The following is a 15,032-nucleotide window of genomic DNA, read 5'->3' on the forward strand; positions in this document are numbered from 1 at the left end:
TTATTGTTAGTAGGTAATTGCCGACACAGACTGTTTTTGTCATTGTGTTGACTTTTGTATGTATATTTGCTTGGGTTTAATTAACAACGTATTTTTTCTTGTTTTTCAGTCAAGAGATTAACCATGTTAAATATGTACAATTTTCTACTAAACGCAGTTATCATGTAGGTACCTAATTGTTTAACACTGGCACAAACTTGAAACTTAACTACCTAAACTCACATTGCTATATAAAATATTAATAAAATTGTTACCGATATATGAATTTATTAGTGCATACAAACTTAATACCTAGAAACAAAATAATACCATACCTAAAACATAATTAAATAAATAACCTACAAAACTTAAAAACTAAAACTAAAAAAAAAACAATTGTTACCTACATGGTTCCTTAAACTCCGTTAGTTGGTAATTATTGTCAAATCAAAGTTTGTCACCTGCCGAAAATAACTTGCAAAACGTCTGATTCCAGGTATGATTTTTATAAGGTCACTGTGTAGGTGCTCTCTTTATGTTGCCCTGGGCAACGTATACGTATATGTTTTTAAAGGCCTGGTAGTAATTTAGTTACATTTAGAACTTTTCTTGTAACTTTATCAACTTTAAAATTGACGTTATCGATAGCATTTTCATATTATCTCTTCGAAGCAAACCGTAATGTATTTTGATCTAACTTACAGACATGTAATAATTGCATTCCGATATCAATTTAAATTCAAGTTCAGCGAGCTGATGTTCTGATCTCATGATTGCGTTTCGTATTGAATTAATTCGTAGACAGGGTGATTGAACTAGGCGAATACGAATCAGCGTTGCCATATACTGTCCTCCTTAGAGCTGCGAACGATGCGAGTTTCACAACATTGCGGGTTTTGATTGGTCGGTTGAATTGGATGTAATCAACAGTCCGCAATGTAACTAAAATTACATGCGGGTTTGCGCGCCGTCTAAATCAGCCCTTATTCATAAACGCGCTACAAACCTCGATTAGCTGTTAATCGTTTGTCTTTATCTGTCATTTTGACTTATGTATTTATAAGAAATGGATAAAACATAATTTAACTAAATCAGGCCCGTAAAGTTAAATTCATAAATAATAACATGTATAGTTTGTAGGTTTCTTATAGAGCCTGACGGCTAATCCTATTGTCTGTTGTTAAGTAAAACCGCTCGTATCACGTGCGACAACCACCTGCATAAAAAATACGTACTTCGGTTACTGAGTGCCGGCGAGTCGAACGCTACAGAACCATGCAGTCTAAAATCAGTGTCATCGAGATGCGTAACAAAGGCGCGTTATCGAAGAGCGCACCTACACTGGTTTTGGGTGAGCGTTGGATTAGCCCGCGCTCAGGTGCCAAATATAATAATTAAGACCCTTTTGTGCAGGTAAGTAGCACGTGCGGTTTTACTTAACAATAGACAATAGGATTAGCCGTCGGGCTCTATAGAAACCTACAAACTATAGGTACATGTTATTATTTAAGAATTTAAATTAAGTAACATCAAAATTTTTAATTCTACTAAAGGTTTATACCATGTCAAACCCAATAATATCAAACGCGTGAATTACGATGACAGTCGCCACCTGATTATATCGGAGCGACCAAAGTGCTCAAAAATATCTGAACAGGCACCCTAACGCCTTGACAATGGGCCTCTATTGGTGTTCAGAGGGGCTACCGCGAAAACAGAATATCGCAAATTGCGGGGATCTTTCTCTTTTACTCCAATGAAGGCATAATTAGAGTGACAGAGAAAAATACCCGCAAATTTGCGAACTTCGATTTTCGCGGTTATAGCCCAGGTATCTGATGGCGACTGTACCATACAATATGATCAAGCGTGCTAACAATGCATACAAAAAAAAATAGTTCAATTCTATGCAAGTGCATCGTATTTACACGTGTTTCAAGTAGGTATCGTGGATAATTACTAAATTAAGATGTATCCACTAATCACCCATCATTAAACCGTGGAAGTGATTCCGGCCCTTAATGGCTTTGATCATGATCATCAGTGTAAATGTTGTTCAAACTATGTTGACCCTCGCAATGCCTAGCATAGAAAGATCCCTAGATTAGTATTAACAGTTCCTAGCAAGTGATCAAAGCTATAATGGTCTACAGAACGTCGCTATATTTAGTACATAGTGCAAACTGGATACATAATGATTTGTTTTGAAATTATTTTTATTCCTGTTTTATACCATAATGATGTTTTTATCGGAGTTGCTATTAATAACTGCATTGTGGTTATGCAATAAAAATATGATAAGTAATACAGTCAACAACAATAGAGTAGCGGATGAACCAATGCGCCAAAAATATCTGCAATCCTGGCGGCATAGCACGGGTGCGTTTTTATTCCTTGTCACCATGCCTGTCACGTTCTAACAAGTATGGAAGTGCGAAAGGGACGTGCATAGTGATAGTCGATAAAAATGGAACCGTGCTGCGCCCGCTGGAATACTTTTCTAAATATAAATAACATATCTAACACAACATAACAGTCTATGCTTCCTGTATATAATAGATATATATCTCTTTTTGTTAAGCTGTTAGAGAATGGTAGATATCTCTGATCCATTAATATTTTGATACTGACTGGTACATATCAGGAGCTAATACGAATACGAACATTAACCACAAAATACTAAATTACGTATGTAAACTTTATCGCGTTGTACTTAAATTTTAAAATCAATCTCGGTTAACAACCAGATAAAAATACTGATACGCTGTGATTTTCCAGGCATTTTATGACAGTAATTTGACAACTTGGACAGCCCGCAACTAATCTTATTTCCTCTTCATCGCCTATAACTAGAATCTTCGGGGTGTAATATTATTACGAAAACATTGTATGGCTGCCGGATTCAGGTTCATCCTTCACGAAACACTTCATTTATTCAATTTAGATAGTACATACCTGTTCATTGTAGTGCAAGATCTCGGGTTACCTGCCGAAACAGCTTTCAACTGTTTCAATAATATTTAATATCAGACCGACAATAGTCCTTGTGAGAGATGGTCATTACTGCCATTAGGTACGTATGTGTCTTGTGACACTTACAAATTGCCAATTGTAATTATTTTCTTTAGTAATATCTTACATATTACTAGTTACTGTATGGTCCATCATTAGATTTTTTTATATCATCTGATTATGACTTTAACAAAGATTATGTATTTATGCAAAAAAATAATACATCCCCTGTCAAAAGCAACATAGGATTGGACATAAAAAAATGCAAATTAAATAAAAGCTTTTATGGAAGAGTAGGTAAGTCCTGTCTAATGAATTAATTAATTAGAACGCTTTTATCCCGTTGGATTTTATTTTGTTGATAGATTGATGTGGTTGAGGCCTCATGTCTGCCTACGCAGGAACGTATCTTATATTATAAAAGTGTAAAGTCAACATTATGATATTCTATCTTCCCGATAACAGCTGCTAAGATTGTTTGTACTAAGATGCGAGGAAACCGAGTGCACCTGTACTGCACTAGTGAGGTCAATCCAATCTGCGACACGCACATTATACAATATTATTCAAAATTACTCGCCGAAGGAAACATCTGATATAAATTTGTTTTCACGCCACTGTTCGGAAATGTGGCAATAGATGGTCTAAAACCAAGCTGGAAAGTAGGCAATAGCTGTAGCACCTGAAGCACCACTACTACAATGTTTCATTGTTGTCATCATCTGTCATTGGTGACAGTTCGCTACAGCGATGAGTATCATTTAAAACATAAAAATCAATAAAAGGTCTTTTTTTGCGCAACTTTTTCCTTCAAAAATAAAATTAGGTTATTTATAGCATTAATTTCTTGTTTAAAAAAAAAGAAATATCAAAACCATTCACTTCATTTTTTTTTAACAATTATCCATTCAGTTCACGCTTAAGGCGTTTTTTACTTTTGTAGCTGTTTGTGGTTTTATTAGCAAAAACGCTTCTAATTTTAGAGTCGGTTTGAAGCAAATAACAGAAAAACGCCTCTTAAAAGTGGTAAAAAAGTAAAAAAAGGCGGGATCTGAAAATACCTACTGAATTGGATAGTGTAAATTATGTTTGACTAAAAAATATAAAAACGCGTATCTACGCTCGCTATAAAAATGAGTTCTTCTAGTGAAGAAAATGATATTCTTACGCCTACCGAAATTCAAGAGACAGTACAGGCAGTGGCAAGTAATTTGCTACCAGAGAAATCGCGGGCTAGTACTTATAGTTATGCAAATGTTTTCTTATTTCCTCGCAGTAGTCGTGAAAAGCACTATGTAATGCCTCGGCCGGAAACGCTAAAGATGGACTCGTATTATTCGAGGGCCTCCACTAACGTGTCGGCCCTCGAACTCACTCGTCCATCTTTTAGCGATTTTCCGTCCTCTCCTACAATGTACTATACATCCTGAGTGTTGAGCAATACTATCATTGTTTTCTTTTAAATTATTAGCTTAACACCATGGCTACTAGTACACAGGAACCGTATGGATTATTAAGGGGTCGTTACTCAAAAGAAAATCATTGTACTTAAGTAGTGCGCTGTGTGACGCTGTTCACTTTGATAAATAGGCAAGTACGTCTGGAACAAAGTGACGCTGACGCCAAATATCTATTTTGTTTTAGGTAGCTTTCCATCAGAGAATTCCTTATGTTTGATGTGCAATAAGGACCATTCTATCAATATTTCTGATGAAATTTCAAATAAAATGGTCCTTATTACACTTGAAGCATAAGGACTGTTCTGTGATGGAAAGCCACATATACATAAAGCAATGAGACTTTTCACGACTCGGGTTGTCACTTTTACCAATATTTGGTTTGCAAAAATGTACGCGAGCCACGAACAATAGGTAATATTTGGGTGTTAGATATTATAAGATAAAGTTCAGGCTCTTGTATGTATGTATGTATGTAAACACTTTATTGTACATAAGACAGGTTAAATTACAATGGAACAAAAAATATATATAATGTACAAAGGCGAACTTATCCCTATAAGGGATCTCTTCCAGTCAACCTTGTCTCTTGCCTCTTGTCTCAAACAAGCTGTCAAAGAGGCTGTCAAGTTATTGTTGTTGTTGTTGTGTTGTGTTGTTGTTGTTGTTGTTGTTGTGTGTTGTGTTGTCTTGTTGTTGTTGTGTGTTGTGTCTTGTTTGTGCTCTTGTCTCTTGTCGACTTCAACTTTTGGTTTGGTCAGCGCTCGATTTGTTTTTATTTTATGTAAATTTACATTCACATTGGTAATATGAATGTTATTAGAAAAGTATCGTTTTATAGCCCTTTTATGGGTTTTGATTTTATTGCAAAATGGTAAGCCGTGAGTCGTGACTAACTGAATAAACAATAAAACGTATTTAGTTCTGAACACGCGGTAAAAGAGAATAAGTTTTTTATGAATGATTGAGTGCTTGCCGCATTAACTTAATTAAATAAATCAGCTAATATTAATTCTAAAACTACATAATTTGAGTTCCTACTGGAAACTCTCTCACACTTTTAATATACTCGTAGAGAAGCAGTATGAGCGAATTTCACCTTAACTCTATCAACAGTATGATTAAGTTATGCACCTCGCACGTCAGTAAGTAAATTACTAGGTGCGAGTTGGCAAGTACTTGCGAACTAACTGGTTCAATTACCACTACAGGTGTTAGCCCCTGAGTTCGTACCCAACTGGTAAACAAAGTTTGTCTTTGTTAACTGGGTTATGATTCATACTCGAAACTTTGAAAATTTGCACTTACATGTTTTCATTTGTGCAAATTGAGTCCTACTTTGACTCGAGAAAGCGACGAAGTGTCTAAGTAATGGTTGACTAGGTTTAAATCTTAAAAGTGTAGGTACCTACCTTATTGTACTTGTTTGCGAAATAAATTTAAATCTGATTTCTTCTCTCTTTTGTCCTCGTCGTCGGATTCTTGGAAGCATGTACATGTAGCGGCTATTTACTGTTTCGCTGCCACGTCAGTCCTTTTTGTTTGACATGAGAAAGTTTCATTACTAAAATACAGTATTTTTCCTTGAATGATCCCGACATTTACTAGAGTGCTTGTACCAGAGACTACCTACTAGAATCCGCATTATGAAGCTTTTAAGTCGGCGCTTTTTTGACGTAAAGTTACTCACGGGCTACTTTATTTCTCTTGTCACCTACACAATTTTATAATACAACAAGCCGTCCTTACCATAACACCCATAGAATTCTGTTTAGTTAGTACAGATTCTAAACATGGACGCAACTGTGTTATACGTCACGTCATACACAGATAGTAATGTAAAAAATTTAAAGCCTGTGGAGAATAATCAACAGCCCTGTGTGCTTAAATCGCGAGTACTTAAGGGTTCAATGAAAAATGTGGCTCTATGCCTTATTAACATTGATTATGTTCACAGGTAACGTAATGCGTGAACGTAATTGTTGTTTAGGACCTAGCTGAAATGAGCTTTTCTGCAATCGGAAAGGGCGGCAATTGTTTTTTCACACCACCTATTCGGAAAAGAGCTTTTGCTTCCCTGCTAGGAGGGATCAAAGTGACACTTTTCTATTCAAGCACACTATTTTTACATTATTTTTTTAGCTTATATAATGTGTTTAAGCATCAGATTGTGTCAGCATTAAGATTTTTTTATTTTCCTCATAGTGATGTGAAAAGCAGTATGTGTCACACGGTATAAAAATTATTTCGTCTTGGGCGTTAAAACTTGAATCCCTCATTACGCTCAGGATTCAATGTACGCCCTTGACGGAAATATATCATTTTGATCCCTTGTAACACAAACTACTATTTATAGCCCATCTAATAGGTAAGTGATCTTAATTCTTACTGAACTATATCGAATAAATTCCGACCGATCCGTTCCATTAGCCATTACTTAATTAAAGTTATTACTAACCAAGTCAGGTTCAGCTGTTACGTGATAGCTCCAATAAGTAAAAGTTTTTATATTATATAAAAACAACATAATACATTTTGGATCTTCTATGTAAAATATTTGTAAGCAGCTCACGTACTAACTTAAATAAGAGATCCCTTATAGGGATAAGTTCGCCTTTGTACTTCCATTACTGTTATTTTATTTTTGTTAACCTGTGTTGTGTACAATAAAGTGATTACTACTACTACTACTAAATATATTCAAAGCTATCGAACTTACTGAAAGTTAAGGTGGACATGTCTTTTGTAAAAATTTTGACTATTCACTAAAATGCACCCTAGATAAAATATCGATAGAAAAAGAATGCCGCCAATCTTACCTGTTACAGGCATTTTTCATAGAGATTATGTATGCTTCAAGCCAACGACCTATGAGCTTCTCATTATATCACCCTAAGCTTTACAAGCCCTGAATATCCAAGATAAAGAGCTTTAGACTGTATGTGGGTTCCCCAAAATCGCAACTTAACTCTAGATAGAGTATTATAGGTCGACTTGCGCTCAATATCCTTGATAATATAACATAATCTGTGCTTCACCAGCATTCCGCACTATGTTATAATACAATACACCCATGTAATATTTTTCCCATAGCTTTGGGAATGGTGATGTTATTAAACTGTATGAAGGTGACAGCTGTCACCGTACTCAAGCTATGTGAAAAATACCATAACACATGGAAATTATTTGTTATTACTGATTAATGGTGGACTCAACTAAAAGGGCGACTCACATTGTAGTACTTTGCATATTATGACTTTGTTGTGTATATGTAGGCACGGTTAAGGAATTTGATTTCTGTGCCACTTTGCACCTTGTTGCTGTGACAATAGGTAATATGAGATCCCTAGCGGCTTTCGTATTTACTGTCACTATGACGTGAACAATCCCAGCCCACCTTGGCTGACTCAATGTTTTCTATAGTTCGTTTTTTTAGCATTAGAAAGAACTTGCAAGAAGGTAAGCGATCTTAACATGTCTTTTAATTGAAAAACGCTTTTTGAAAATCAGAAACTATTACTTATGAAAGCAGAAGAATATAAATGATCGTATTAGATTCATAATTGTTACATATTTGCCGTAACTTATTTTTAAAATGTGTGTTTCAATTAAAAGACACATCAAGATTGTTTACCTTATTTCTAATGTTAAAATAAACGAACTATAATGAGGGATCTAGTCGCATGTAATCTACTATTAGGCGTAATCAGGGCGTGTGTGAGTACGCAAATGGAATTTAGGCAAACCGTATGCAAAGTCGCAAGTAATTTGGTTAACGAAGTGTACGAAGATTCAGCCCTTTAGTAGCTTGACATAGGCTTAAATGTTTTTTTGGAATAACACTTAAAATGCTAAGATAGTTTCTTTATATAAGGTGTCCCAAGAAGTAGTGATATACTGAAGCTGGGAGCACAAAACAGATAGTACAGAAATCAATCTACATACAAAGCGCGCTCGAGCAACGCACACATAGACACTGCTCACGGACACGATATCTCGGACCGGTTGGGACCACTGCGAGCGCGAGTGCCATCCGCTTGAGACACGCGTCCGTGAACATTCTTGTGCAATAATGGAGAAACAAAACAAAAAGTTATTATAACTGTACAGTGGACGGTTGTTAAAATTCAACATTAAACGGTGAAGTGTCGTTTTTTAAGCTACCAGTGGTTTCAGCGAGAATACGAATGCGAATTTATTACATTGTACATGAGAATGCGTATTTATTACACTTTAAATTATAATAATCGTGCATTTCGCCTATCTCGAAATCATCGCAGGATATTTTCTGTTTGTAATATAACAATGACATTAAAATTAAAATACCTATTTGAGTTATTAATGTTATTACTAATTTATATTTCCATTCTTCCCGTTTCATCCTCAACAAGAAATCAAATAAATCAAAACTAGATATGAGATACGATACGATAGATACGAATGCCACTACCACAATAGTTTTTTGTGCATAAGTCATAGTTCGCAACAATCGCAACCCTAGAGCGACCGCCGAGCGTAGGTATGAAAAGTAAAGTACATACATGTGATTGACTTCTGTTCCTATCTGTTTTGTGCTGGGAGGTAGAGGACCTAGAGGGCTATCTGAATCACCCCCATGTATGTTCCGCGATTTTTTTTTTATTCCATTCAAAGATCTAAGGATAGTAAATGAATTGGCCTATCTATCAGCTTAGCACACAAAAAAAATCAAGCATCTACCGCAATAATTCACGTCACCATAAATAAAAATCTCATCGTACTCGGCGATAGGTGAAAAATTGAAAAACTCATAACTCCAAAAATACGAAAAATTGCGGAACATACATGGGGGTGATTCAGATAGCCCTCTAGGTCCTCTACCTCCCAGCTTCAGTATATCACTACTTCTTGGGACACCCTGTATAATGTTATGGTGTGCAAACTTGCATACGAGTATAACTATTGTAGTTAAGTACATTGCGGACTATTGTGGTTACATCCCATTCAGCCGACCGATCAAATACCGCAATGTAATAAAACGAGTTCTCGCACCATCTAAAAGAGCCCTTAGACAAGATCAATCTCCTTGAAAAACTTAACCTTTTGGACGCCAATGACCGATATATCCGCAGCAGAGGTTCAACGCCAAAGACAGATTAATCGGCCACAGACCACAGAGCAACATAGACCTACGTGCATATGCATAAAGTTCAATTTCAGTTTTGACACTTTGGTGACGTGGCGTCCGCGTGACAGCTTTTGGGTTTGACACGGCGTCGAAAAGGTTATTTCTATAAAACTTAGGGAATTGAGCTTCGAAACCGGGCCGCGTAGCCAAGATGCCAATCGCTAACGCTCCGTAGCGATCGAAACGCAACTGTCACTGTCACACTAATGGGGAAGAGTGATAGAGATACATAATGCTTTTCGTTGTCGAAGCGATAGCGATTGTAACCTTGGCTAGGGGGCCAGGTTAGATAAAACTTTAATAATATTCAGTATGATCTACGAACCATTGAATGGATGGAGCCGCTTCGTCTGCCATCGTCTGGATTTCCGCCATGAATTATTTATCGAATAGCGTCGATCTGCATATTCCGTCACCTTCTAACTTAGGTTATGTAAGAGAGACTTCATGCCCACTTAGCATGTCTCTCGAGATGCCGGGAAACTCTATTATTAAATTAAAGGCCGGGAAAGGTTCTTGAATGTGTTAGGTACGTTATTATTGCTCAAGGTTCATATACAGTAGTAAGATTTTATGGTAATTGTACGTAAGGGCTGGCGGAAAAGTTGTGACCTGCTTTCTTCGCCTTGAGTGTATTTGTAAGTAAATACAAATATTCAGACAGTACTCTCAGTCAATCGCAAATTCAAACCACATAGATACCACAAGTAGAGATGCTTACACTGCTTACTTAATATTTATCGTAAACTCAGAAAAACAAGTAAATAAATCCTAATAAACATGACTTGGTGAGATCGTTTATTGCTCCCGTAAACCTTCATTAGGTATACTATACATGTACCTATACGGCTACCATCAGTTTGGCATTGACATAAACGCTATCGTGAATGTAATTTACTTTCTATGCATCTTGCTCGTACTGACATATTAGTGCGAACGAGATATATAGAAAGTAAATTGCGTTCACGATAGCGTTTATGTCAATGCCAAAGTGATGGTAGCCGTACTAGTCTTATCGAAATCGTCACAAACAAACCTATAAAGCGACAGTGTTGTGACGTACAAATATTTTGTCGTGATAGCTCTTCAAACCTGACAAGAATGATGAACGTACGCGACAAAATATGCCTGTACGTTTCTATACATTACAGTGTAGGGATGACAAGTAGACTAGATATGTACTTCAGGTGTGGGCTACATCGTGGCTGAGTACGTTGGCGACTTGCCAGCAGTATTACAAAACCATCGATGGGATGGAAATTGGTGGCGAGTCAGCGTTTCGTCATGTGTATGTTGAAAAGCTCTATTATTATCTCTACGACGAAACATACGAAATAGATCTCAGAAGCACTAAAAGCTTGACTGATTCGACTATTCAACGTACCTAAATGCTGAACATTTTTAGGAATGCCCTTGGAATGAATGTGTCTTCTGGGAACTCGAGATCAATGACTTGGGGAATCGAAACTTGACCGTAATATAAAAATAAAAAAAGTATTTACTTTATTAATTTGCGTTCCTACTCCTTTGGTTCAATATCAGAGCGTTTGGACACATTACCTACCTATATAAAATAGTTCTAAGGCATTTTTTTTGTAGGTAAGTACCTACACAGTTTTGCTAGGTACTTACTACGCACGCTGCTGAGCACCCTGGTTAACTCGCTCACATATAAATTAAAGAGAACAGAGGAAGAAAGTCCACCCTGTAATATTTACTTACTCATCCAAATCTACGCCTGCCCACGCGATAGACCTGGCTTTTCTGCCAGTACTTGAAAAGATCAATAAATACTAAAATTATTTCAGCACACCCGTTTTCTCTCCGAATTCCGCAAACGGTAGCTTTTTAGCCTTAAATAATGTCTGTTATTGTTGCTAACTGCGATTTCACTACAGATTTTTTCTATTTTCCGCTGTGGCCCAATTTCAACCTTACCACCTGCGCTTATGGTTGACTTTTCATTTGCTTCATTATCCTCTGTCACTCGCTCAGGTATTTCAACCGGTTCCGCTCAGTCTGATTAGATGACTCGTGCGAATAGTCCCCCACGTGTGATAAGGCCAATTCGAACTTCCATGTTGAATGATGCCTAAATTATGTCAATCATTAATTCGCACGTGCATTCTGCTTGTAGGTAGGTACCTACTTATTCGTACATTATATTAGCGCGAGCGAGACGCTCGGACTGTGCGCTCAGGCAAACAATAATATTACGACATCATTTAGATATACCTATATTTGTCTCATCAAATGGAATTGACCGCAAGGACAACGCAACGGCTGCGGCTCTACGCACCGCCATACTGACGGCGCGGCCGGGTCAGAGGGCCAACCGCGAACCACGTTCAACGTGTTGCCTCCCTGTCACACTTATGTACGAATTTACAAGTGCGATAGAGAGGCAACACGTCGAACGTGGCTGGCGGTAGGCCCTCGGCTGTTTGCAATGGTAATTTCCAATATCCAAAATACAGGCTATTCTTATGTCGTCTTCCCATTCAGTAAATACGCCCGTCAGTGGTCGCGGACGCACGGGCACGGATATACATGTACGTGTGGGGTATACACTCGCGGTGTACGGAAAACTTCCATGTGTTTTCTAGAACTATGAACCTCATATAACCCTCGATGTACCTTCGAGTTTGATTTCGCGACAGTTTAGTGTATCTTGCATAAAACACTGTGTACCTCATCATCATCGGCATCTCAGCCATAAGACGTCCACTGCTGAACATAGGCCTCCCCCTTGGACCTCCATACTTACGTGAAAATAAGTGAGCGAAATGAAGTTTCTGTAATGTTATTTTTTGCAAAAGAACTTGTTTCAAACGGGATTTGACGGGATTACCAAAAATAAAGTATATTCAAATAAGTTATTTACTATTTGGCGTGTAGTTTTTAAAGTGTCATCCAGAAATTTCAGAATTACGTAGAGCAAAATAACAGCAGTATATTTCGTTATTCATTGATATGCGTTGATGACATTTTTCGTAAGTAAATGGAATAGAGGTATGAAAATAAAAAGTATTATTCAATTTCTTGTTCGTGGAAAGTATTTGATCAATTAGGTATTTACTATTTACACGGTGATCTAAGTGAACATCACAGACCCGCATGCCGAATATAAGAAACTTCTGTGGAGTAAAATCGAGCCGCGATCGTGTAAATTAGATAGGTCGGCGTTTATTTATTTACTTCTACCACTTAAGCCCCCTCCAGACTATGCGCGTGAATCGCGGGCGAAGCCGCGAACGCGAGTGTGGAGTCGATTTCGCTGTCTGCGAAAATCGACGCCACACTCGCGTTCGCGGCTTCGCGCCGCGATTCGCACACGAGTGTGGAGGAGGCTTTACACCAAAACGTTTCTAAACACCAGCACATCGATAGTTTAATATACGTAAGTAACATAGAAACAATCTAAAGAAATTGTAAAACCGGGTTTCATAAAGGCAAAAATTTTATTGTTATGCGTGCATATTCAAATCATGTTTTACATAACTTCTAACACGAAAATTCAATGGCGGTATTTTTAGTAACGTCGAAATCTTACGACAAATTGATGTGATAAATTATTGCACTGTTTACCACGCGACACATAGGTATGTAACGGTTGGATAAAACCATCTTTATGTCATCTGAAATAAGGTACACAGTCGTTTATTTATGACTCTGAAAGAAGTGAAACAGGCCTCTAATGTGAGCTGTGTCAAGGGTACAATTAATAGCACGCGTGGATATTTCCATCACACGCGCGTTCCACTACTACTTACTACTGTAAGATACCCTTTTAAAAGGCTCGCATGAACAATTTTTTTTAAATTTCGGATATTGGTGTCGTTGATGTGAGCCAAACGGTCCTAGAGAACCAATGACATATAAAATCTTCTGACTTTGGTGATACGGCTTGCGTTGGGTGTAATAAATAATAACGATGTACCTAATGACGTTAGTCTGTATTACTTCTTCAATTGATTGTTTCACGAACCGCTATTCATCAAAATTATTCTCCATTCCAGTGGCTCACAAATCAACCTATGCAATGGAGGCGCTGGCACGGCCGCGATGACAGGCCTCGTCCGCAAGATTCCCAACGGTTACGACCAGAAGAAGCCAATGGCGTCCCTCACACATCTGCCCAAACGGCCCCCCGTCGACATCGAGTTCTCTGACCTCTCCTACTCGGTCAGCGAGGGTCGGAAGCGGGGCTACAAGGCTCTGCTCAAGTGCATCAATGGGACCTTCAGGTCTGGAGAGCTGACAGCGATCATGGGGCCATCTGGTGCGGGAAAGAGCACGCTTATGAATATTTTAGCGGGTTACAAGTAAGTAGTATCTAAATTTTTCTTGTAAGTTAAAATTAATTAGTGTTCGAATTGATTAATACTGCTTAAAACAAATGCATGTTATGTTTAACGTTTTGTATCAAAATGGTTGACCTCTGCCTTGGCCTGTCAAACTGGGCGGAAACGGAAGACAATACAGCCCCAAGGCCAGTAGTAGATTCGCCTCTTCCTTATCATCCAATTCTGTACCAAATGTCAATAAAGTTTTATCTAAAAACAAAACATTCTAAGTAATAGTTAATCTAAAAATAAACGACACCTAAAATAAAGTGAATGTTCAAATGTGTATCAGACTGTATTATCATCTAGTCTAGTGCATCGATTAGAGATAGTATTTTACCTTTGCTAGACAAAGTATTTATAAACCGGTTCTAATGCGGCACGCTGTCCCAATTGGTTTTGGAATGTGTCCAGCGCAATCTAGAACATCTAAAACATGACTATTAAAATTAAATAATATTTCTCCCATTACAGAACTTCGAACGTCAGCGGATCAGTGCTCATCAATGGAAAGGAGCGAAACTTGAGGCGGTTTAGGAAGCTGTCTTGCTATATTATGCAGGACGACTGTCTTTTACCTCACCTGACAGTGAAGGAGGCCATGCACGTATCAGCGAATCTGAAGTTAGGGAAGGACATGTCTGTGCAAGCAAAGAAAATAGTGATCAACGAGATAATAGAAACGTTAGGGCTTGTAGATGCGAGTGATACACGGACGATTAATCTATCGGGCGGGCAGCGCAAGCGTCTGTCCATAGCTTTAGAGTTAGTGAACAATCCCCCTGTGATGTTCTTCGACGAGCCGACCTCTGGGTTGGATAGCTCCTCGTGTTTCCAATGCATATCGCTGCTGAAGAGCCTGGCGCGGGGCGGTCGGACGATCATCTGCACGATCCACCAGCCGTCGGCGCGGCTGTTCGAGATGTTCGACTTCCTCTTCACGCTGGCGGAGGGCCAGTGCATCTACCAGGGCAAGGTCAAGGACCTGGTGCCGTTCCTGTCGAACATGGGTCTCAACTGCCCGAGCTACCACAATCCCGCTGACTACGGTTAGTACTTTATCTTCATCAT

General features: G+C 38.1%; 1 protein-coding gene across 1 annotated transcript in view; it reads left to right on the top strand.

The window, feature by feature from the left end:
- LOC134680057 (ATP-binding cassette sub-family G member 4) overlaps positions 1–15,032 on the top strand; it is a 52,407-nt gene that overhangs the window by 27,298 nt on the left and 10,077 nt on the right. The window contains exons 3-4 of the mRNA XM_063539066.1: positions 13,635–13,940; positions 14,436–15,010. Coding sequence (XP_063395136.1) covers positions 13,635–13,940; positions 14,436–15,010 — 881 coding nt within the window. The remainder of the gene's footprint in view (positions 1–13,634; positions 13,941–14,435; positions 15,011–15,032) is intronic.

This window comes from Cydia fagiglandana, chromosome 1 (genome assembly GCF_963556715.1).
Source record: "Cydia fagiglandana chromosome 1, ilCydFagi1.1, whole genome shotgun sequence".
NCBI lineage: Eukaryota > Metazoa > Arthropoda > Insecta > Lepidoptera > Tortricidae > Cydia > Cydia fagiglandana.